The sequence below is a fragment of the Dreissena polymorpha genome, chromosome 2 (genome assembly GCF_020536995.1).
Source record: "Dreissena polymorpha isolate Duluth1 chromosome 2, UMN_Dpol_1.0, whole genome shotgun sequence".
In the NCBI taxonomy this organism is placed as follows: Eukaryota; Metazoa; Mollusca; class Bivalvia; order Myida; family Dreissenidae; genus Dreissena; species Dreissena polymorpha.
The window spans coordinates 130,477,664-130,503,340 of NC_068356.1; the positions used below are offsets into that span (position 1 = coordinate 130,477,664).

The window sequence follows — 25,677 nt, forward strand, 5'->3', positions numbered from 1 at the left end:
GAAAGTCTCTTCTTAGTAAAATAAAGTTTTTGTTGAAAGTGTCATCCATGATTAGACTGTGCAGACTGCACAGGCTAATCTGGGAGGACACTTTACGCACATGCATTTAACCCCTTTTCCACAGAGTACGGCCCATTTAAATTTGCTTTTCAATCAATCACTGATATTCTTGGAGAGGGGATGAGGTTCAAGTTCAAACATCAAATTTAAAGTGTACAAAGAACAGGTTCTCACCTCAAAGTGTTCAAATGTTATAAAAAACCTGACAAATTATAGTTATTTAAAGTTATATAAACCTAACATAATGCATACTTTTTAATACAGCTTTAAAAGCAATTTCAATACAACATGTGTATCAATTGAGATTATGGTGTATGATACAACCTCCTCCAATTCTTAAATGCAGCATTATATGACCATTATCAACCAAATGTGCTAAAAAGTAGCTAATTATCCCCAAATGGTATGTTAAATTTGCACACACCCTACAGCCAAACCACAATACAAATAGACTTGCAATAAGTACATAAATCATCCCGAATTAGGACACCCCTCTGCAATTCAAGCTCTCCTTGGTCTCTCATCTGACCTGACAACAATAATTGTGACCCTTCATTGTGTTCACTGACCATAACTGTAATCTGTTTGATATAGACCTATTTACTGTATTCATGTATACAGGCAGTGTAAGTACTGTGAAATATCATGATGAAATATCATGACGATTCAAAAACAGACTCAAATTGGCCACCCGGTCAAATGTGACTGTGCACATGATTTAGATACAGTGACCTATCAAAATATTGCAGATAATCAGGCCACAAACTTGTTTGGGAATATGTTGTCTTAATATAAATCTTCAATAAAATGAAAAACTATTTATCACAAAGTCCTGTATTCTTTATATTATAAAGTTTCCATGATTTAATACTTCTGGCCCAATATCTAAGACCACCAATAAGAAACTGTGTGTTTATAGTGGCAAAGGTTAAATAACATTGACCAAAACAATTGACAAAACAATTTCCAGAAAGATTAGCCTTTTGACCACACTGTCTTAACTCTATTTCACATGTCTCAAATTTGAGTCTTGCTCATGGAAAACTGGACTTTATACATGTATGTATAGTATCATTCCAGGCTAACCATGGACAAAACTACATGTTTTTATGAATTTTTTCCTCTAAATTAAGTCTCTCATTACAGTCAATGAGGAGTGTCATCCAAGATTAGTCAGTGTGTACTGCACAGGCTAATCTGGAACTACACTTTATGCACTGTGCATTAAGGCCAGATTTCCCAGATATCAGCTGATTTTATTTCAGTTCAGGTCATACTATACACTGTCCAAGTTGTCTAATCATTACACTGTCTGGCAATATCACAATACTATCGCTTCCCAATAAATCTTAAATTTCATTTTCCCATTATTGTCTGTCGCAATAACTTTATATAATGGCTCCCTAAATATTAATGAAAACATGATTTATGACAAACACAAACAGTAAAAGAAGGTAGAGGACATTCAATACTTCGCTAACAACATTCAATAATTTTGTAGACATTTGTCCAATATACGAATTTATTGATTATTCAATTAAAATGTCATAAGAAATTGACTAATGAATATATAAGCAGCTGAAAACTTCATAAATCACAAATTATTGACATTTATGTATATATAATACACTTTGAAAATCTGGGTGGCCAAAATAGTGTACTACAGGGCCTCACTAATCAACAGTATTGCTTCTATTTTGCTTACAGTGCCAAATTCTTCTGCACTAGACCGAAACAATGGCAAGAGGCATTACTCAAAACAATTATTGGTTTCAAAAAGAAAGAGGTAATTAATCCAGCAATCCAACCACAAAGATAATTCATATGGAAAAACCAAATGCGAAAGGTTGTACAGTGCAGTGCTGAAGTTTAGTAAAGAATTGTATCAGATCATTGATCAGGCCAATTTTTTAGCCACTACTACCCTATTTTGAAAAGCAAAGCATTTCTTTCTTCAATAATTTGCATGACAGCAAAGTGTATAATGATATTGTATCCAGGATTCACAACATATCATTTTATCTGCACTTTTTGTTGAATCTATTTTAATTGATTGCACTATGAAATAAATTATGTATAGCATGCAGACTACAATTTCAATTAAGTTGCAAAGAAGAACTTTTGTTTTCATCCACAATACTTTGCCTGTACATTACCCACTATCAGAATATGTTTAGTGTTTTGTAACCACATTTTAATAAACTAGACAAATAACTTTAAACATTGTTTGCAATAATTAACTGTTGGAATAAGTTATAGACTCTTTATAAAGAGCCCAGGATTTCAATGGTCTTTATACCAGTCTTCTACCAGCCTGCAAACCTTGTTTTCAGAATGTTCAGGTTTCGATTCCACTCATTTGTAAGGTAAACTATAATGTTAGACTTTACATTGTGTTGTTGTTATTTTCTTGCCAAATCAGTAGACATGAACAGGCTGACAAGGCTAGCATGCATAATATAATTGAACTCCTAAACCAGATGGAAAACTGGAAATGCATATGTGATGGTTATCATTACGGTAATCCAGGGTTATGAACTAATATTCTGATCACGGTAGCACAATATTATTTTTTCAATACTTCTTTCATGTACAACATATGACATTACTCAGAAAACGTAGGAGCCCAGCCCAGCGACATGTTAAGGGCAAAGGGTTTGTGGGCTCTTGCTTATTCAAATACTTGTAAACATTTCTGAGTAGTTAAGTATAAACATGTAGACCAACATTATATAAACTTTAAAAATTTAAAATAGACAAACAAATATAAAACTCTTTTATATAATAATCATTCTTTTAATTTGCTACATATGGTGTTATTATGGCATTCATCAGGATTTCTGTCAGGTATGGTATATTGTTAATTCTAACACGGCACGCGACTTGTTTTCTATAGACAAAGAAGGAAATCAAGTGTGGGTTATTCTGCAATAACTTATTGGCGGAGCTTAATGTTTCAAAAATAGTTCCGAATAAATAAAGAAAATATTGCAGTAAAATGCACGTGCTAAAACCCGCTCTAAAAGAAATGTAATAAATGTAGCATGTATATAAATGCAATGAAACAATAAATTGTATATTTGGGGATAAGTGGCATAACCACGTCTACAAAGAATGTTATTTTTCAGGAAACGTAATTCAGAAAACATTTATAGCATGTCAGCTTTTCAGTAGCATCAACAAACGAGATGTCATTAAGTTCCTACGATTGTTGTTTTCAATGAAAGTGATGTCATTTGCAAAATATTTATGAATGAAAATGACGTCATATGTTTGTACAATTCAATGACGTCACTAAATAGTGAACTTAGTACTAAGAAGGGCGGAGTATTGAAAAATATAGTTCACGTCTTAAAGCTTGAACCAAATCAATCAGAATCGTGTTAGAATCGAAATAATATTTTTCTATGATGGTTTGTTGTCGAATAACCCACAGTAAGTTGTATAGATGCGTGTTATCAAATCACTCGTGCTTCGCACTCGTGATTTAATTCCTACGCATCTATACTCCTTACTGTGGGTTATTCCACAACAAACCATGATAGAAAAATATTATTTCTTAAATATACTACAATGACAAGTCACAGAAATCTGCTGGGTCATATCAATAGGTAAAGTGGCACACAACCAAATCATAAGCCAACACAGACTGATGGGGGGTCGTGGCAACCTAATACCCACTATATTGTATCCCTAGATCAAGTTTTTTTCAGCCATTGTGTCACACCCATTACAAATCCGGGTATCATTACCAAACACACAGATCAGTTATAGCTATGCATCATTCATGAACAAAGATAGAGTTACAGTGGAAATCATTCACTGGGCAAAAAACCCTGATGTAATTTATTAAATCTTTGTTTAAAATAATAATAGTTCAAATTGAAGTTATGACAGGGCAATATAACAATGACATCAAATTTTACAAAGTCTTGGTTAATTGATGATTCAGTAATGAAATTGTCAGTGGATGGTAGAGAAAATCAAAATACAAATATGATTAAAAGATAAAATGATGGTAATCAACACAATTATATGGCTATAATCTGTATAAACAGACACACTGAAATACTGGTATTTATTGATCTACTCTATCACAACAAAATATTGTTAAACCTAACTATATGCAACTAAGTCATCAATATGTCAATACAGTAATGTATTGGGCCCATATATAGGTTCTCCTTCTTAAAATACACATGGACTGACCAAGGTATAAACAAATAACCATAATTCTGTCACTAAATCAATTGTACAAAACCAATGAAATAGGAAATATATGACCAGCTGTCTATCTATCTGCTCCAGGGCAAACACGCTTCCATGTTTTCATTAACCACGCCCTTGTGCAACTGCGACACTTCTTAACTTATCACATACGTACACAGGTCTACATGTTGTTAATTGTGATGACTGTTAAATGGTCGAAAAGGTGACATGTTATGTCAATTATATACCACTACCAAATGTAATTTAGACAGCCATATATGGGTCAGTTACTTTTCTCCTTGTACAAGTTTCCTCCATTTCACATAAAACCTATATGCAGATAGCGTACCTTTGTGAGGTTAAATTGATTTAATTGCCTTTCAAAGGGACTCAGGGATACATAACTTCAGCTGTAGCATTCTGCAATTGCATTTGAATTTAACATTTACCAAAAACAGTAAACGAAAGAACCTTACTTATGGCTGAGACAGAAATCTTCAGACGGACATTCGGATAGACAGACATACAAATGAACTGAATAGTGTCTCATGAGATATCGATGTTAATTGAACTTGGTCTGCCATTTTATGGTCACAAATATTTTCAGAAGGTGTGATGATGATCCTCTAAACACTGAATGGGATAGAGAGCAGAAACCAACCAGTGCAGACATACTGATGGACAGCGTGGAAACTGTATGCCTCCCTTCTTAGGCATACACATTTACATTTTAAACAACTTTTTTCTCTATTGCAACTTAAAAGTTGAATAAGTCATTTGTAAATATGCCCCATAGGTTAAAAGCAATTTTGGAATTTTTAGTTTGATGCAGATGATGAACACTGCTGGTCAAGTGACGTATAACCTATGACCTACATGACAGGTCCAACATAGAGCCACTAGTCTGCAGTTCCTGTGAAGGTCAAATTAAACCTTTCCTACCTTAACCCATTTATGCCTAGTGGACTCTCCAATCCTACTAAATTGGATCAATTTATTTCCAAAATTATGGAAGTCTAGTATATTTATTTCTATATTCAGAATATTTCTTACAGAAATTCCTTTCAGCAAACAGCGCAGACCCTGATCAGACGCCGCGTCTCTGTTTGCCAATGCCTTTTTTCTAGACGCTAGGCATAAATGGGTTAAGATTGGAAAATAACTTACCAACACACTGAAAAACCTAAGGATGCCAATATAAAGTAAAAATTCTTCATTGGGGATAATAGCTTACAGATTAAGTTAGATACATGGGATAAGAGGAACATTCCCTGTACACAGGAACCACTTATCCTGCAGCCAGAGCACCTACCACGTCAAAGTGTCCATGTTGGCAGGCCAGATGTAGTGGGGTCTCTCCACCATGAGCAGCCTCGTTGCTTGGTGACTGCCAGTCGAGAAGTAGATGTACCGGCTCCGTCTTGCCCTGCCAGGCAGCGTAGTGCAGGGCTATCATTCCTGCAACAAATATTTGCAGAATTACAACACAATTATTTATTGATAAGTGCTTGACTAGCGACTGTCTATGAATTCAATAATAATGAATATGTTGACAGGCAATGTTATTTGGCTGCAGTAAGTAAAAATGTAGTAAAAATGCAGCCTGTAGTGGAAACATCAACCCTACATTCCAGAATCCTCAAAATAATTTCACTCCAAGCAATCAGTTCATCACTAATTAACAAGCATCATGAGAAAACAGGTCTAATGCCATACGCAACCAACCAAACTTCAAACCAGTCATGATTCTTTTTCAAGAGCTACCCTGTTTGATAATGTGACAACAAAACCTTGCATGAATTTACAGCCTACAAGGGAACTCACTGGAGCTTTGCTGGCAGCTTATGGCATAAAAAACATGTACGCAATGGCAGGCTCAATTGGTCAATGATAATTCTGAGATGGCTACCAATTGTATTTCATATCATACCCCTTGCACACTTCTTAGGACACCACCCAAGGTTAGTAAGTATGTAAACATGTCATTAACTTCCATATTTTCTTGAACAAGTAACTACACTGATTTCTTGGCATGATATTGCTACATGCTTTATCAAGAATGACTGAAATGCTTGTTGTTAGTTGTTCTAATGGCTTATTTTGTTAGTTTTGGTGGCAATATGAGGCTTAATTGGCACAGCAGATGAATGGCAAGCAGCTGGACTACTTAACAACAAGCAACACATAACATACAGTTACTGGGCAACAGATAAGAGTTCATGTCAATTAGTTTTATTAATTATCAGCAATTCTTATTCCAATTAAGCTATTATAATAGTGTCAATAGTTGTAACTATTAATTGTCTATTGAACAAGAGCTGAGTTTTTGAAACACAATGCCCCCTACTGCGCTTTGAAGCCGCATGGCAGCTATTTTAGAAACAATGTTATAATTTGAATGTTAAGGTCACAGTGACCTTGACCTTTGACCTAGTGACCTCAACCATCTTTGATTGTAGATCTCAATGAGATGCATGCACATGTGAAGTTTAAAGAACATCGACCCAAGAGTTTTCATTTTATGAGCAAGGTTAAAGTTTTGGGACAGTCACACACATACAATGACAGACAGATAGACAAAAACAATATACCCCCTGGTCATTGGATCTGGGGGCATAAAAATGAATGACGATGAGTCATTTGATTTCAACCAATTTCAACAATGCCTTTCAGTCTTACAACACACTCACATTGCCAAACCCCTTCATCAAGCAACTGGAAATCAAGATGTTATTTGTTTTTCAGACACAGAATCAATTTGAAGTGAATCGGTGTAGAAATGAAGAAATTATCGTAAAAGGCAATTTTGGGTGGGCGTGGCCTATGTGGGCGGGGAGCCCCAGGGTTTGTAATAGGGCCATGCATAGTTGAGATTAACTGTATTGTCATAAGAGAGGTTCAGTATCAATTTGAAGTGAATCGGTGTAGAAATGAAGAAATTATAGTAAAGGGCAATTTTGGGTGGGTGTGGCCTATGTGGGCAGGGCGACCCAGGGTTGGTAATGGGGCCATGCATAGCTGAGATTGACCGTTGTCATAAGAGATGTTCAGTATCAATTTGAAGTAAATCAGTGTAGAAATAAAGAAATTATAGTAAAAGGCAATTTTGGGTGGGCGTTGCCTATGTGGGCGGGGCGCCCCAGGGTTGGTTATGGCGCCATGCATGGTTGAGATTGACTGTATTGTCATAAAAAAGGTTCAGTATCAAATTGAAGTGAATCGGTGTAGAAATGAAGAAATTATAGTAAAAGGCAATTTTGGGTGGGGGTGGACTATGTGGGCGGAGCACCCCATAGTTGGTAATGGGGCCATGCATAGTTGAGATTAACTGTATTGTCATAAGAGAGGTTCAGTATCAATTTGAAGTGAATCGGTGTAGAAATGAAGAAATTATAGTAAAAGGCAATTTTGGGTGGGCGTGGCCTATGTTGGCGGGGCACCCCAGGGTTGGTAATGGCGCCATGCATAATTGAGATTGACCGTATTGTCATAAAAGAGGTTCAGTATCAATTTGAAGTGAATCGGTGTAGAAATGAAGAAATTATCGTAAAAGGCAATTTTGGGTGGGCGTGGCCTATGTGGGCGGGGTGCCCCAGGGTTAGTAATAGGGCCATGCATAGTTGAGATTAACTGTATTGTCATAAGAGAGGTTCAGTATCAATTTGAAGTGAATCGGTGTAGAAATGAAGAAATTATAGTAAAAGGCAATTTTGGGTGGGTGTGGCCTATGTGGGCAGGGCGACCCAGGGTTGGAAATGGGGCCATGCATAGCTGAGATTGACCGTTGTCATAAGAGATGTTCAGTATCAATTTGAAATAAATCAGTGAAGAAATAAAGAAATTATAGTAAAAGGCAATTTTGGGTGGGCGTGGCCTATGTGGGTGGGGCGCCCCAGGGTTGGTTATGGCGCCATGCATGGTTGAGATTGACTGTCTGTATTGTCATAAAAAAGGTTCAGTATCAATTTGAAGTGAATCGGTGTAGAAATGAAGAAATTATAGTAAAGGGCAATTTTGGGTGGGGGTGGCCTATGTGGGCGGAGCACCCCATAGTTGGTAATGGGGCCATGCATAGTTGAGATTAACTGTATTGTCATAAGAGAGGTTCAGTATCAATTTGAAGTGAATCGGTGTAGAAATGAAGAAATTATAGTTAAAGGCAATTTTGGGTGGGCGTGGCCTATGTGGGCAGGGCGCCCCAGGATTGGTAATGGGGCCATGCATAGCTGAGATAGACCATATTGTCATAAGAGATGTTCAGTATCAATTTGAAGTAAATTGGTGTAGAAATGAAGAAATTATAGTAAAAGGCAATTTTGGGCGGGGTGCCCCTGGGGGTTGGTAATAGCCATGCATAGTTGAGATTGACTGTATTGTCATAAAAGAGGTTCAGTATCAAGTTGAAGTGAATCGTTGTAGAAATGAAGAAATTATAGTAAAAGGCAATTTTTGGTGGGCGGGGCGCCCTAGGGTTGGTAAAGGGGCCATGCATAGTTGAGATTAACTGTATTGTCATAAGAGAGGTTCAGTATAAATTTAAAGTCAATCGGTGTAGAAATGAAGAAATTATAGTAAAAGGCAATTTTGGGTGGGCGTGGCCTATGTGTCCGGGGCGCCCCAGGGTTGATTATGGGGCCATTTATAGTTGAGATTGACCGTATTGTCATAAGAGAGGCTCAGTATCAACTTGAAGTAAATCGGTGCAGAAATGAAGAAGTTAATGTAAAATAACATAAAAAAAATGAGTGAAAATCTCTGACCCGGCCCCGCCCCAACCCCCATAACTTTTGACCCAGGGGTCAGATCAAAATTCCGTCACTGTCGCCGTTGCACATATGGTCATAGGTACCATGTTTGTAAGTTTCAAAGTTCTAGTGCTAATAGTGTAGGAGGAGCAGGTGGCCAGGACGGACAGACGCACATCACCACAATATCCCCACTTTTTCTCTGAAAAACGTGGGGATAATAAATAAGATAACAATTGGTGTAAGTGGCCTAAATATGCTGTTCACATACTTGTAGAGCATGTTATCCCAAGCTATACTGTTAAAAAGGTAAGTTAGACACTGTGTGTCTGAAATTCAGGATAAGCCAAGTTTAAGTGATTGCAAAAGAGGCATATGGACCTGGGACTAAAATAATCTGTTCAATTAACAGAACAATCAAATGAACAGACTAAGTAAGTGTAAAATTATTACAAACTCAAAACACATGAATGTTCAAAATTTCAATGTTTCACAATATAGGTTCACATTAATGTTTTTTTCAATAATTCAGAAGGTCTCTATGCATTATTATAGTACTGATGTACTTCCAACATTCATCCAATAAAGTACATGTACATTGCCTGGTGGCTTATCATTCCCAGGCTATCCCTGCCATTTAATTAATCATTTTCTCTTTCATATAAAGACCTATTCCAGGTAGAGATAAGACTATCAGAGGACAGATGTTTGTTTTGACAACAGCATATGTTTTCCATTTTTCTGCACACAGACCCATGGTGGCAATGGCATAGCCAAATGGAAGATAAACAGACCTTGAATATTTGCTGGGCAGTTAGTCAGTCTTCATGGGACCAAACCTCAAACCTTGTAACTCCTTTATCTTGCTAACACCCATGGTCATTCTTGAAACCTTCAGAAGTAATTATTGGTAATCTCAGTGCTACACCATATCATGTAGGATAAAAATACTTAGTTTGTCTGTAGGTCAAGTTTATTTCCTTTGAATTTAAACGCAAAATTAACTGGAAAGTGAATATGTTTATGTAAATCTTTGAATGAAGTCCGAAAAGCAACTATTGATTGATGTTCAAACATCCAACAAGTTCAAATGTTTTTAATCTACATCTTTTGATTCGTTACACTCCATCAGTTGTTACCTAACTGAAGGATTTATTGGTGGTAAAATTAAAACATGTGACATATCTTGATCAATCTACCATTATCTAACAAACAAAATCCTGGGAGGAGGACTATATGCAGAATCCTTGACCATTTGATAAAAAATAGACATATAAATGCATGACACCTTTGATAAAATAAGATTAACACGTAAGATTCATCCACTGGCAAAAAAAAACACTTATTGAAACACAATATTGTGTTTAATTCACGCAAATGCTGATGGTAGCTTCAAATTTATGCTTGTAAGCCCATTTAATTATTTAACGTCCCCAAACATGTAAAGGTCCAGTCTCACTATGGTGCCAGTGGAGCCCCCGTGCGTGATCCACAATCGACCAGGATGAACCGGGGCTCTACCAGGATGAACCGGGGCTCCACCGGGGATGACCGGGATAAACCATTGACGACCGGGGACAACTGGGGCTCCACCAGGAAATTATTTAAACATTTAATACCTCCGGGATGAACCGGGAATCATCGGGAAGGACAGGCAACGACTGCGCAGCACCTGGAACAACGGGGACGGCACCAGAAACAACGGGGACAGCACTGTAGTTCCATCTGGGCCAATACAGACCCCGGCAACGCTGCTGGCTTTCCGCTTGGCTCCACCTGGGCATTACCGGCGACAACCGTGGCTCTGCCAGGGCTTCACCGGGATAAACCATAGCTAGTCCAGGGTTAACTGTGACTCTGCCAGGTTGTTGACCAGCTTTAACCGGGGCGGCACTGGGAAATAGTATGACCGCGTTAAGAAATTTCTATGCATCATCACGGTTCTCGTCGGTCAACTGGCGATAGCAAACCGGGATGGATCGGGGCTCTACCGGCAATAGTGAGACTTGGGCTTAAGGTCAATGTCAAAAGGATCAGGTACTACAATGCTTGGAAAGCCAAGGGGTGTTGCTGTTGATGAAACAGTGAAATTCAAATAGCCATTTTAAAACATTCTAAGAGTTTACATTTGGTCAAGGTCACTGTCACAGAGAGGTTATGCGATAAGGTGGAATAGGGGATCTGTCCCATTAAGTATCACACATTTGTTACAGCTATCAGCCTTTGTGGCAGACAAAAACAGTAAAATCTACTTAACCTATCACAGAGTTTAAAACTACAATTTATGCCTCTCACACCAAATTTCAGTGGGCATAAAATGTGTATGATCACATAAAATGACTCTGAAATTGTTTTTTAATACTTTATTTTACCTGAAAAATAAATCAAGTGCAATGAATTTAAATGAAAACTTAATTGTTTAAATAGTTTTACATAATAATGACACACCAAAATTATTTCTAAATGGTATGTAAAGCTTGGCAGGATAAGTGGATTATGACAAATATATGATAAGTGGATCATGACAAATACCAAGAAGAATTGTGTGATATAACTCAAGTGATTCAATTATAATTAATCAATATTAGAGTTCTATAATGTGTGTGTTTATTTCTACAATGATACATCATGTATAGCTGAGTCGCAGAATCATCACATACTATTAAACAAAATTAATAAACTGTTTATTCCAGTATGCCAGTGATAGTACAGGTGAAATTGCTAACAGATATTGTCCTTCTGACTTCTTGCTATTTAAAGGCATGGTTCTGATCAGGTTTCTTTAAAAAAAGGAATTAAATTCAAAAGTTCATATGTGTTTACTTACCAGACTGTTTTCGAAAAGAAAATACCAATCAAGGGTTGGTTACACAAGGTTTTGATCTGCTTAGCATTGACCTAAACTTGGGTAAGTTTCCTCAAAGTAGGCACTTCTACCATTTTATTCAATTAACCCTTTCCCACTTAGATACGTATTTTGATGCATTTGTTGTCCCTTCGAAAGTTAAATTTAATTAAAGATCTTTTTTACTAGAATTAAGATTTAAATGCTTCATTTCCAACCCTAAAATACTGGTGAGCAGAAAACAGCATAAAACCTGAACAGACTGCGAGTTACTCACAGGCTGTTCTGGTTGTATGCTGTTTGCCCATCGCCACTTTCACGTTGCTTCCAAGTGGCCAAGGGTTAAGCTACGCCAATGTAATTAGCACTCTGCATTCTCCCACATCAGGCAGAGCTTATCAGGCCTAATTTTTAATAATAACAGCCAAACATCCCCATACATTCCCTCCCCAAGGAGCTTGTTGTTTTAGTCCACTTTCTTTCCTTTGATAAATGGCATATGGTGTATAATATCTTGCTACATTACAAACCAATATCCTAGAGAAGATTCTGATCTAGGAATGATCTGAAAGCAAAAACATACACTTGCATACCCAGGTGAGGTTCACAAACGAAAGTAACAGAGAAGAGTAATATGGCTGAGAAAATATACCTATTAATATATATTTGGTAGCACCATTTACCTATTTCAGTTTGTCTGCAAATTATTTGTCCTTCCAATCAAACGAAACTATTATAAAAGTGATATATAATTGTGTATTAAATTTTTACCAAGAGATTAATGTAAAGATACATCAGTGCAAATCAAACTTTTTAAATTGCCTACAGGTATTATACTTTTCAATCTTCCCGCATTTTCCTTGAAAAGATTTTTATTAAAACATTCTTAAAGGCTAGCAATTTGGTGTTGTAGCGACAACATTCAAATATCTAAAAGCACTTGTGTTACACAGAGTTAACTTTTTTTTTAAATGTGATTTGTTTAAGCCTCTTATGGCAGCTAACACTGTTTGTACAGCTTACAAGATAGGGTCACAGACTGTTGTTTCATTATAAGAAAAGAAGTGACTCAAGTGCACAAAACTTCAATGAATTTACTCCAATCATGTACAAACATTTTTGGGGAAAAGAGACAATTATGTATGCTTTAATCAAACATTATGCCACTTTTTATGTTACATATTTTTTTTTTTGTAAAATATTATGTAGCGATATTAAAGTGCTAACATTAGATACCGTAAAAAGTTGTGTATAAGGCGCACTTTTTTACCCCAAAATTTCATTTTAAAAACTTGATGCGCGTTATGCACAACTACAGCCATGCCAAGACATTTTTTCCCTGTCAGTTACCCAGTTGCGGTAATTTGCATCATTCTGTTCCCCGGTGTTTTAACTGAAACTTTGTTAATAATAGTGTTATATTTACGATCTGAATAAGATGGACAAACATTATAAAGTTAACATAAATATTTTCTATCTTTTTCAGGTACGTACAGAGCATTGAAATCAAATAAATTTGAAGAAGAGAATGAAAAACAAGGAAGCCATTTTTATTTAAATGTTATTGTTTTCCCACAATATTATACCCTTCTGTACTAGGGTTACAAAATTTATTTGGGAGCATTTGTCGATTTACAATAGTATGTCCGCAAGGTCTTTCCCGATATATTTATGATTATTTTTCTTGCTTTTCAAATGTGTTAATAAAATTGATGTTGTGTTTGTTTACACGTTTTCATACGTCTTGTCAAGATTGAGGATGTGATTATCGAGCAGTTTGCGTCACCTGTCAAGTTTTGTGTAGCTGGGCTATGATCAAAACATGCGAACCGGCAAATGGCTTCACACAGGGCTCGCGCTGTCGTTCGCCACTTGAGCCATTTGCGAAAATATTGAGAATTTGGCTCAAGAAAAATCCGATTTGCGAAAATGCTAAAATCTCGTAAAATTTCATTAAAAACAGCCGCCATTTTAACCCGAAACTGGGTTTCTATATTTTTCTTTTTGTTTCAATGAAAGTATTCGCAATTTTGACAGTGAACGAAAACCGGTCTGCACCTGTATCGAGACATCGCTTGACCTTATTGTTATTGAAGTGCGCATGGTAGCTGGCCAATCAAAACTGAGCTCGCTTATACATGAAATGACGTTGTTGAATGAAAAGTATAAATGGGTGGAGCTTTGAATACACAGTTAATATTTTCGTCTGCAAACAAAATAGCGGCCGGTCGCAAATGTCGTATTATAAGATTAAAAATGAAAATAAGCGTGACAATAAATTAATTATTTCCAAGCTGACTATCGATCTAAATTAAAGAGTGATAATTAAATAATTAGTTCTTAATGTCGTTGATGTTATAACTTTCTGCCAATTTTCGATTGAAATGAAAGGTGATAATTAATTAATTTGATCGTTTTACTCATACACTATGCTTACTAACAGCGGCGTATTTTAATCAAAGGAAACCGTGAAAAACACGCGCGGTTTAATTGCAATAATTAAAGTTTAATTAAAGTTACGAATTTGTAACACATTGGAAGAGTAAATCATATCGTCTACAATATAAATGGAAGTAACCACTTTGTTGAAAGTCGCTAACATGGCTTCTTTAACCTTAAGGGACGAAAATGTGTCTGAACAAAAAAAATAAAAAATAGAGCATTCCAAGAGTCATGGAAAGTTGATAATAATTGGCTTTGCTTTGAGAATGAATCAAAATCAATGTACTGTGACCTATGCATTAAGATGCAGAATTCCAACACGTTCACTGTAGGTTGCAATATCCTGAAAAAATCGCCGGTAATGGTGTTGAGAAGTTTGAGTCGTTAAAGTCTCCTGTCAATTATAGACACTCGAAAAGAACGCATGATATCGGCAATGTAAATAAAATGCGCGGTTGTGAATTAGTCATGCATGAATAACCACGTGACAATACCAATCGATAATGTCAGTTTCTTAGTTATTACTAATCCATCCGTCATGTGTACTCCTCCTAGATAAAATCGTGGACAGTTACTTCTGAGACATACCCGGTATGATGAAAACCTTGATGGTATCCTCATGGAAAGTGTGCATTTCATTCATAATTCATTAAATCCAAACATTTATTTTTACGCATAATATGATTTTTTTTAAAACACACAAACTAGTTGTATCGTTATCGTCTTTAAAATAATTAATAATTGAAGCAAGAGAACACGTAAGATCGGCAATGTAAATATAACGATTTTCAGTGAGCCTGCGGTACAGAATTTTTCCCCCGATTATTTTGCTTCAAAATCTTTTTTCCCCGATTTTTTAGCTTAAAAAAGTAGATGCGCGTTATACATAAATGCGCGTTATACACAAGGTTTTACGGTAGATAAATTTATTTCGGCAAGGAATGCATACATGGGCATTAACAACATGTACAAATATATAAAAATATCACATACATGAAGATAAATATACCATGACATACACACCAACACCAACATTGAAAATAATCAGTAATAATTAATATTCCTTTTTTAAATAAAATACATTTTAAGCTTTGGATTTCATTTTAAAGACTGAACATTTTGTTCTGATTATCAATCGCTCAGACATGGCAGATCCTCTTGATACCGCTGCTATATTCATCAGCACAACCAACAATCTTACTGATGATAATTGAGCCATGAATTGGTCAACCATATGCAATAATCAGCCAGACTTGGTCCTTAAACATTTACAGTCTTCTACCTGATGGTGGACCATGGCTGTAGATAAATGACGAATTCCATGAACCATAGCAACCTAGATTAGGCAGAGACTGGAGTCCAGTGCAAACACAAACAATAGAAGATTAGTTCAAAGGCTTATGCAAATATGCAAAGGTGCACTGAACCCTGTTTCCACAAGTGAGGGTGCAACAGTATGTTTGCCAAAGTATTTGATATTCATTCTCAGCCAAGAAAATGAATGCATTCATATTAATGTAGTTATGTTAAATATTTTATGTGCATATGTATACTTATGCTTGATTTTCTCTGAATAGCAGAAGAAGCGTTGAAAAACCTCATACAAGGATAATGATAATTTGAGCAAATAAGATATTCATTTAAAAACATTCCATTTATTTAAAAAACAAACAAAAATACTTAAGGGATTTTAAGTCTGCGCTGGCCAAGCTCTGAATGTTGATTGAACACATACAGTCAACAACCCAGCATGTACTCTGTGAAAACCAGGCATAATGCATGCCAGTTAAGTATCATTCTTAATTAGCCTGTGCAGTCTAAACAGGCTAATCAGGGAGGAAACTTTCTGCCTAAATAGGATTTTGGTTAAGAAAAAACATCCTTGATATTAAAATTCAATAAATGCAGTGTTACTGTACTCCCCGTGATATACCAGTGGGACCATTCTTTACTCACATGCATTTATGCACGGTTTTTGCAGAGAATAGCTCAAATGGAAGTAAGTCACTAATCTCATTCATATGATTAAATAATATCTAATAATTGTTTACCCTTTATTGAATCATTTAATATGTTGTTTTTTTTAATTTTAAGCGATGACACATGATCAAAATACAGTATTAAATGGATTGCATACAAAGTAATTAAATTTTCATGTAACTTATAAGGCAAACTCTGCATGTATTATGTCTTGTATTTAGTTCTTTGCCAAACTTTGCAAAGGCATTTATTTTGATCTTAACAACAACAAACCTATGAAGTACCAAATTGAGCCACATTTTGGGTAAACTTAGTTTAATTCAATGTGCACAAAGTGTCATCCCAGATTAGCCAGTGCAATCAGTGCAACACTTTCAGCTTACACTGGATTTCCATTCAAAGACATCCTTTTTAAATGAAAAAGTCCATAAAAGCAGAAAGTGTTGTCAGTCTGATAAGCCTGTGTAGACTGCACAGGATAAACTGGGATGACACTTTACATACATGCATTAAGCCATTTTTTCTTAACAAGGCTCACTTTTAAACAAAGATTATTCTGAATCCCAGTTTTGCAAAACTAGTACACAACTTTCATGTACCTATGTATCGCGTATGAGTCATCATTGAAATTAATGTAAAGCTATTTAAACACATGTTATTGGAAATGATACAACCACAAACCAACAATGTCATTACAATGTGTATTCAACTGTTGCTAAAAATGCCTAAGGCCAAACATTTATCATGTAACATTTGTTTCACAATATATTATTTGCCAATTAAGGTAGTAATTTATGAGTGGATCTGCAACTAATGTCCCCTGTATTTTCACTGAAGACTGTCAAAACTAATGCCTATTACAGAAGTTATATTTTGAAAACTATTATACCTACATTTCTCACATTGCAATTGCATGTACACACATATTTTATATATGCATTTATACCAAAATATGAGTAAATGTGTAGCTTTGATCCATACATTACATGCAAATAGATAAAAGTTTTGCATAAATGTTTATGTAAACAAATTGAATGAGTTTATATTATAGTGAAATGAATGCAAATTAATTGAATCATTCATACAACCATATGAATACAATGTTAATTGTTTGTTTATTATTTCCAGTTAATTAACCTAAAACAAAAGACTAAGTTCTCTTTATGAGAACTTACAGAAAACTTAGACATTATGCAAACAGGCATTGCAAAATTATCTAATTATATATGTAAAGCTCAAAACTTTTGCAGATCCGTCAATTGTTTGCAGTATGAATTTTCTAATAACATTGTTCATTTCTCTCTTTCAAAATGGTACACAAGTAATAACCCACATTTATTTATGTATGTATGCTCTAGACAGCAATGAATATCAACAATAGATCTTTATGGTGTTAAATGTTAAATTTGGGTTTTAATATTCAAGTTGGTTAATCAAGCAAACAAAAGCCATCCTCTGACTCAGCTGACAGACTGTTTTATGGTGGATCAATGATTTTATATCCAGGTGTAAGCGATTAAATGTCCAAGATATGTCCACAGTTAGTGACAGACTTAAAGCAATTCATACTGAAGGACTCAAAGTAATTCATTCTTAATAAATCCAATATGCCAGCTACAGAGTTTTCATAGATAATCACAGATTGTCATAGTAGATCATGAGCTGGTTTCAAGTATCATGTGGCCTATATATGATGTAGGTCAATATTTACAATACAGGCAGCATATGGCAGCTTTATCTTCTAACAATTCTGCAATATAATTTTATGCAAGTATAGCAGATATCATGAATTTCAAGTGACTATGGCGGTAATCTAGGCAAATGTGACCAATAAATGAACCCAGTCAGGCGAAAATGGGTCTAATGCATATGTGGCCAGCATAACTGAAGACCAGCATGCACATTTGCAAAGTGTAGTTGGAGCTACCCTGTCCACTATAAAGTCAGGCAAGGTTGTGTGGTCTCATTAGATGAAAGGGATGATTAGACTGCTTGGATAACTACGCCAGCGGCCAGAGCTTTTCACCCTTATATAACAGGGGCCGAAATTGACAGCCCCTTCCCAATTGGAAATAAGGTCATTTTTTCCCAAAATTGATAGAGGAATTTCCCCAATTGTAAAAACAATAAAAGTCAGTAAATGCAAAAAGAACAATTAACAACATCAAAATTACCAAGCAACATAAAATAAGTTCAAAGGGCAGAAAGAAGGAAACATTAAAAATACACATCAAACAAAATGTAATGAGTGTCTCAATACTGGTAAATAAAAGGCCCACCCTTTGTAAGAAAAACACATTAGTAAATGAACCATAAAGGTAACAAGCTGTACTTCAAATGATCTACTGATGTTTGGATATTAATATCCATGAGAAACAATGCTGGGAGAAATAACCTCCCTGTTTAAAGAAACTACAGATACTGTAACATGGAAGTAAATTCTAAGCTGTCTTTTTGATGTGGTAGTTAATTTTCCATAGATATAAGAAAAACACTTTTTACATTGAATGGGCACTTCAAAGCAACTTTTCCTCTGCAAAGATATCTATAATATGGCAATATTTTAATATATAAAGATTGTATATTAGTTTATTCATGTGTTAATTTGTTATCAAGTTTACACAGTGTCTAATATAATATGGGCTATTTTTGATGGATTTGTAAGATGGGAAGATTACAACTGGAGCTGCACAACAAAACCTGTACACTAACTACATGATGTTTTTCAATGAGTAATTTGTTACAGGGTTATATTACTACTAATGTGAAGGAAGCATACCCTTGACCAAAGGACTGACATATTAATTGCATCATTTTATTGATATAATTCTTTATATTCAACTCTGCCATGTAAGCCACATGTTGAGAACCTTTTTGTAGGACACAATTTATACAATAAATTAATTTTACAGGAAAAACCCATTAATTTAATACGAATATTAGTTTAACAAGCAAATTCGTTGAATTGATATCCCCCGCCAATATGCTTCTGGACACAAAAGTGTTATATTTGACACTCAAAAAAGCATTTTTTCAAGATACAAAGGGCCATAACTCCGTTATTAACAGATGGTGTACAATGCCACTTGGCGTGCATCATCCTCTTATCCATATGTATACTCATACCAAGTTTCAATGAAAACCGCCAAAGCACTTCCAAGATATGGCTCCGGACGGACAGAAGGACAACGCCAAAACAATATCCCTCCGCCGATGGCAGGGGATAACAATACTGCATACTGCAAGTACCATAATGTACTGATTGAAGGCCTACTCCTTATTGCTTTGTTCAAATTCTGAAACTTTATGATATGCAAGTTACCTGGAATTTTAATATTCTGGATCCCACTTACAGCCTAATTGATTCTGACAAAGGGAAAGCTGGTGAGAAAACATTTATATTTCCAAACATAAAATGAGCAACCATGCTGGTAGGTATGTTACCCTTCAGTTTTCATTACATCCAGGGCTCAAGACTGCTGATGATTTAACTAAGCACTTAACTCAATCATAACATTACACTCTTGAAGAGCGTAGATCAACAACAAAAACATCTGAATAACAGTTATAATAATAGAAGTAGGATAACAGATCTTCTACCAGTTTAATGAAGGAAAGCGGATTATAGTATTCTAGATAACATGCTCAGCTATTTGCAAGTGTGACATTAAATATAAGTTCAACTTCTGATGCGTATCAAGGAACTGAGTATACTGCAACCTATGGTCTAATATTCTGCTATAATTAAAGTCAATAAAGACTAGATCTTGCTTATTACAGATGACCAAATCCATCGAGAACTAGGCCCATTTTAAGGGGCCCTAGTATAAAAGCAGAGATATGGTAGCACATAATTATAATATCTCTAAAACATCTTCAGGTCAGAGAATTATGCTCTGAAAGTAAAGGCCTTAAACAAGCAGACCTTATTAAATTGTTGCAATTGCTTGCATGTCAATTTAGCACAGCTAAAAAACTGAATGTTAAGAGTCAACATTTTTTAGCCACATGTTCACTTTCCACCTAAACTTGACTGTAGAAGAGAATACCTTCAAACAACAAATTTCCATAACAAGATCTCATTTTTAATGTGATACAGTTTATGGCACATGCGTAAAGAAACAGCTAACAAAAGTAACCAAGGTTATTATAAGTACAGACTTCTCCCTGGGGTTGGATCTACTAGGGACCTGAGCAATTATGATGCATAGTTAATAATGAATTTCTAGCATTTTATAACATAAGAAGGTATCAATACAATGGTATCAATATGAAACATAAAAAAATACAGCCTATATAAGTGTTATAACTTCTGAATTTTACTCCAAAATATACACAAATTAACATGATTGTTTTGTCCAGGTTTTTTTTCAATGTTATTTAAACTAATATGATTATTTTAAAATTATGATAACAACTTTTGAACTTTGGCATTTGTCATCAAATTCCTGAGCTATTATGACTTATCCATAAAACCTTCACATTACAACAAGCAATCACCATGATTATTCTAAATATCATTTGACATTTTAATAAATAAATGCTTCATTAAAATTTTGAAGCAGTAGCCATCTTATACAAATTCAAATCACATAACTGATATGTTAAATCAATAAATATGACAAGACATTTTAACGATACATGTACAAAGGTTGTTCAGTGCAGAAATGTACAAGTTGAATATTGGTCTGTAATGTGAAAAATGCAATCAAAGTGATTGGCTGCATTCTAAATTTCTGTGAGTAATCTGATCTGTCTGTATTGAACTATGGTTTATAGTGTAATGCAATACATGTTAATTTGGGCGAATTAATTAATGACCTGTGTCAAAATCATTGTAAAAATCCTAGATTGATAGACCGCTGTTTCTACTGCCTTGGTACAAATGTCTACACTGTATACAAAGGCCTGATTAAAACTGGATAAGTATTGGGTAGATTTATTTGAAATTTAAATTACAAAATGCAAGATTTGCTATAAAATGGCAATTTATCAATCTTTGTGGCCCACAATTCTGCAAGATTTATTTCATTTTCTACCATGTGTCAAAGTCGGGTAACTTACAAACAATTACCTACAGTTACAATGTGTCTTAAATAAACTGACACTCAGGTGCAAATCTTCTAGATATTCCCCATTTGTTACTTCCGGAGGAAGTGTCATCATTGATGAAGCATTTCTTTTGTTAAATTGAATAAGTTTACATAGCTAATTAGTTTGTTTCGTCTGATGTAACATGTACATAAATTTGGTGTGTCCTGTGGCAAAAGCGGTGGCAGAATTTGTTACATGGCGGAAATTGGCGGCAAAAGAAAATGCTTACCAAGCAAGAACCGTGATTACATTTCCCTTGCCTTGGACAGTGTGGACTGTGTTAACAGTATGAAAGTCCCCCCATGTTGTTTTCATACCTTTGTTGTCCTTGAGGTTGACACTGGCCCCATTCTGCAGCAGGATCTCCATGATCTCTGTGTGACCCATCAGCGCAGCCTGGTGCAGACCGGACATGCTGCAAACATAGACTACGTTTATAGGGCTTACATTATTTAGCCTAGGTTTTCACTCAGCTTTGGAAGGATGAACATAATGGGAATGGCAGCAGCAATTGCATTTAGATGATCTTGTTTGACGATGTTTATCATGTTACTGTGGGTTCATTTCATTTTGTTCACACATATTTTCATGGATTAGTATTGAAGGATATAATTCATTGAATATTAAATAGTAGATTTTTTAAATAATGTCTGATGCATGTAATAAACTTATATTTCCCCTAATTCAAGTACCTGCATTAATGATATTAGATGTGAACATGTGAAAGGCTCATACATACCCATCTCCATCCTGGTAGTTCACATTCAACTTCTTGGCAGAACCCCTATGCTCTGAAATACAGAAAACATGTTTCAGTTATAACAGTGCTTTTTTTCACTTATAGGGGAATGGTGGCAGGGCCCGTCCAAAGGGGAAAAAATGCGTCGTTTTTAGGAAAAGGGGAAAATTAAAAATTCACATGTTTATATGTAATGACATTTATTATATTAATACACATGTTTGTATGAATATAATATTCACAGCTGAATGTTTTTGTCCTTTTTCTTAAAATAAAAATATATATCAATGATTTTTTCAACATTTAAGTTTCACACAGTTGACAGCCTTCATGCACTGTCTCAGTTTTCTTAGCCATTTTGAGTCTAATTGGGATCTTTCAAATCGATAAAATGGCAAATTTGAGCATTTTTCATCAATAAAATGGACCAAATTGGAATGATTTTATCAACAAATATTGACACAATATAGATACATCAGGCCTTTTCTTTGCCATTTTTGGGAGAAAAATGCAATTAATGTGAAAAGTCCACTGATTTGGGAAAACTATTTAATACAACTCTTTATATTTATTCAAAATAATATAAATTATAGCTATATACTTATAGTTGTTTATGAAATAAATTTGAGATATATTTTTCATGATTATGAGACAGTTCTTTGTAACTTCTGGAGGGGATTTTTTTTTTCAAAATGGGGAAAAAATATATACTCTTTTTTGAGGGGAATGGGGCCGAATATCGGCCCCGAAATTGCCATAAAAAAAAACACTGTATAATTATATTAAATCCAAACTGAAACAAGAATAAACAATAGTGCCATTGGAACACAAATATGCCTTTCTTTTAATTTGTTAAGGCTTGACAAATTCTCACTTGATTTCTCATATTTTTCAATCTCAACCTTCAATTACGACGTTGACTTGGTCTTTAGCACTAGACACTCAATCTTATCAGCCATTTTCACTTCTATGTGTACCTAATTATATATTATTTTGAAAATTTATCCATGCTGGACAAATTTTCAATCAGTAAAAAGTTCATGTTTTATTTTTCATATTTGACCTTTGATCTTGAATAATTACCATGACCTTAGACCTAAATGATTTAAGTTTCACCAAGCTATTTGGAAATCATTCCATGGTGGAAAAAAGTTATCATCCTAAATAATTAATGGGCTAAATTTCGTACATTTGACCTGGAACCTTGAATGGTGACGCTGACCTTGGACCTAAGTTGTCTAGGTATTGCGCCAGACACTTAAACCATCATGCCCATATTGATTCTTCCTATAACGGTGTACACACTACTTTTTTTCTTATCACAACAGCCACTTACCTGTACCAGAACTAATAAGAAGTATTATTCATGGTTGTGATTAAATCTATCCCACTCAGATCAAGCAAGCCTGGCACCAGTTATACAAGATTTGATGCACATTTGTTTTGGATGTATTCATGTCAGGTCAATGTACACTGGTATACTTACCAGAGATTATTGTAAAACATGTATCCCCCTTCAGTTTTATTGTCATGGTGACCTTGATCTCTAGATTCGAAAATCATTAGGGGTCATACTTTGTCAAAAGTAATGTGCATATTCATTATTATGAGCCTAAGAAATCCCTTGATAATGTAAGGAAAATAATTTCATGATAAAAGACCCTGTAAGATTGACCTTTGACCTACCCTTCAATCTTAACAGACTTGACCTCTAAATCAAAAGGCCTCTTCTCTACACATAACTAGATATAACCATGGTATCAATTTGCCTGCTCTTGTACTCAATATTATCTCCACCATGGGCAAGCAAGAATTATGCTCTTAAAGAAACCAGTACACAAAATAATTGTCAGTGCAATTAGTTTTTCACTACCAATTTTTTGGAACAAATAGTTTTTCACTTCCAAACTTAACCTTCAATTTGCTTTCTTATAATTGTGTATAGTCATTAACCGAACAACCCATTTTTGATAGCAATTAATAAAGACTCAAACACGATTTAGATATTTGTAAGATAAACATTCTGACAATGTTCAATCAAGATAGAGTCATTTATGTGGGTTCCAATGAGGTTAGCAAGTTGTGACTAACATTTTCATCTTGTGACCTCATTTTCATCTTGTGACCTCATTTTCATCTTGTGACCTCATTTTCATTGACCTCATTTTCATCTTGTGACCTCATTTTCATCTTGTGACCTCATTTTCATCTTTTGACCTCATTTTCATCTTGTGACTGAGATTTTCATCTTGTGACCTCATTTTTGGATGCAGATGACCCAGATTCAAACTAGGCCTAGTTTTTGACGTAAGATAAAATGTATGACCAAATTTCATAAAGAGTTAAGTCAAAAATGTGGCCTATGGAGTGGTAAGAAGGTATTTCTAAGATTTGGCCTCAGGGTGACACAAGTTTTTGGACACAAGTGACCCAGATGAGACAGTGTCCTTGAAATTGTCAAGATAAACATTTAGATCAAGTTTCATCAAGATTTGATCAAAGATGTAGCTAAAATGAGTGTGTATATAAATTATGAATATTATTAATCGTAATAAATACACATCTTCAATGCATATCTTATATCATGAAGCACACCGAAACTGACCCATTATGCAATGTTGTTCTTCAGACAAACTGAGTTTGGGGTAGATCTATATTGGATATACCTAACCTAACAGAGAAAAGTGTGGACACCATTATTGAACTCAGGAAAAAAATCAATAATTGCACATAATTACCCACTGTGAATCTATTGACATAAGCTTGCAGAACATTAACAAATGTGACACAATTGTTATGCAATGTTAGTCTGGAGCAACTATAATCCTATCAGTGACTAGTATAAACAGTTGGAATAGCAGCCATTTTATCTTGGCTATATCTAGAGTGGGGGACACCTTTACAGACATAACACCCATTGATCTTTAAATATTTGTGTTAGATAATCATCACTTTATACCCCCAGGCACACTGTTTATAGTCTCTCTATCACAAATCTGGTAAACAACTGAATGATCAGCAATTTTACCTGGCCATCAAATTATATTACTATGAAACTGCATACATCTACCAGTATTTGAGATATTTATGTCAAGCAAATCGGGATATTCTTGTTTAAAACCAAGTTGCCTGCTGTCTTTTACATGTAAACATTGAATAACACACTCATTGTCAACAATATCAGGAATTTCAAATGTAGCATAAACCTGCTTTTCAATGCAAGCATTATGCATCTTTGTCACTTCTGAGTACAGCAAAGTATCTGCCTTGCAGCATTTTAAATGTTACCTAGAAGGTTATTTCAAACAAAATTAGTAAATCATACAAAATCTAATGCTGTTATTTGCATAGTATTTTACATAAATTAGTATTATGTAATATCCGCGAAGAATTTAAGAAAAAAAAAATTAAGCACATATTTATTTAACTCCTGCAGCCAATTGTATAAACAATTTAACCACAATGTTACCGCAAAATCGTGGTTACCGCTGTGGTTACAGCGTCTCGGCGGTTTGTATAAAAAACGACGTTGATGTTAACTGCCCTATTACCGCGGTTATTTT

At 35.0% G+C, this 25,677-nt stretch overlaps 1 protein-coding gene across 5 annotated transcripts in view; it reads right to left on the reverse strand.

Annotated features, from left to right (window-relative positions):
* LOC127868994 (caskin-2-like) overlaps positions 1-25,677 on the reverse strand; it is a 187,613-nt gene that overhangs the window by 157,035 nt on the left and 4,901 nt on the right. For all 5 annotated transcript variants that reach the window (XM_052411234.1, XM_052411231.1, XM_052411233.1 and 2 more), the window contains exons 2-4: positions 22,115-22,166; positions 21,693-21,790; positions 5,582-5,727 (exon numbers count right to left, since the gene is read on the reverse strand). In XM_052411234.1, coding sequence (XP_052267194.1) covers positions 5,582-5,727; positions 21,693-21,790; positions 22,115-22,166 — 296 coding nt within the window. The remainder of the gene's footprint in view (positions 1-5,581; positions 5,728-21,692; positions 21,791-22,114; positions 22,167-25,677) is intronic.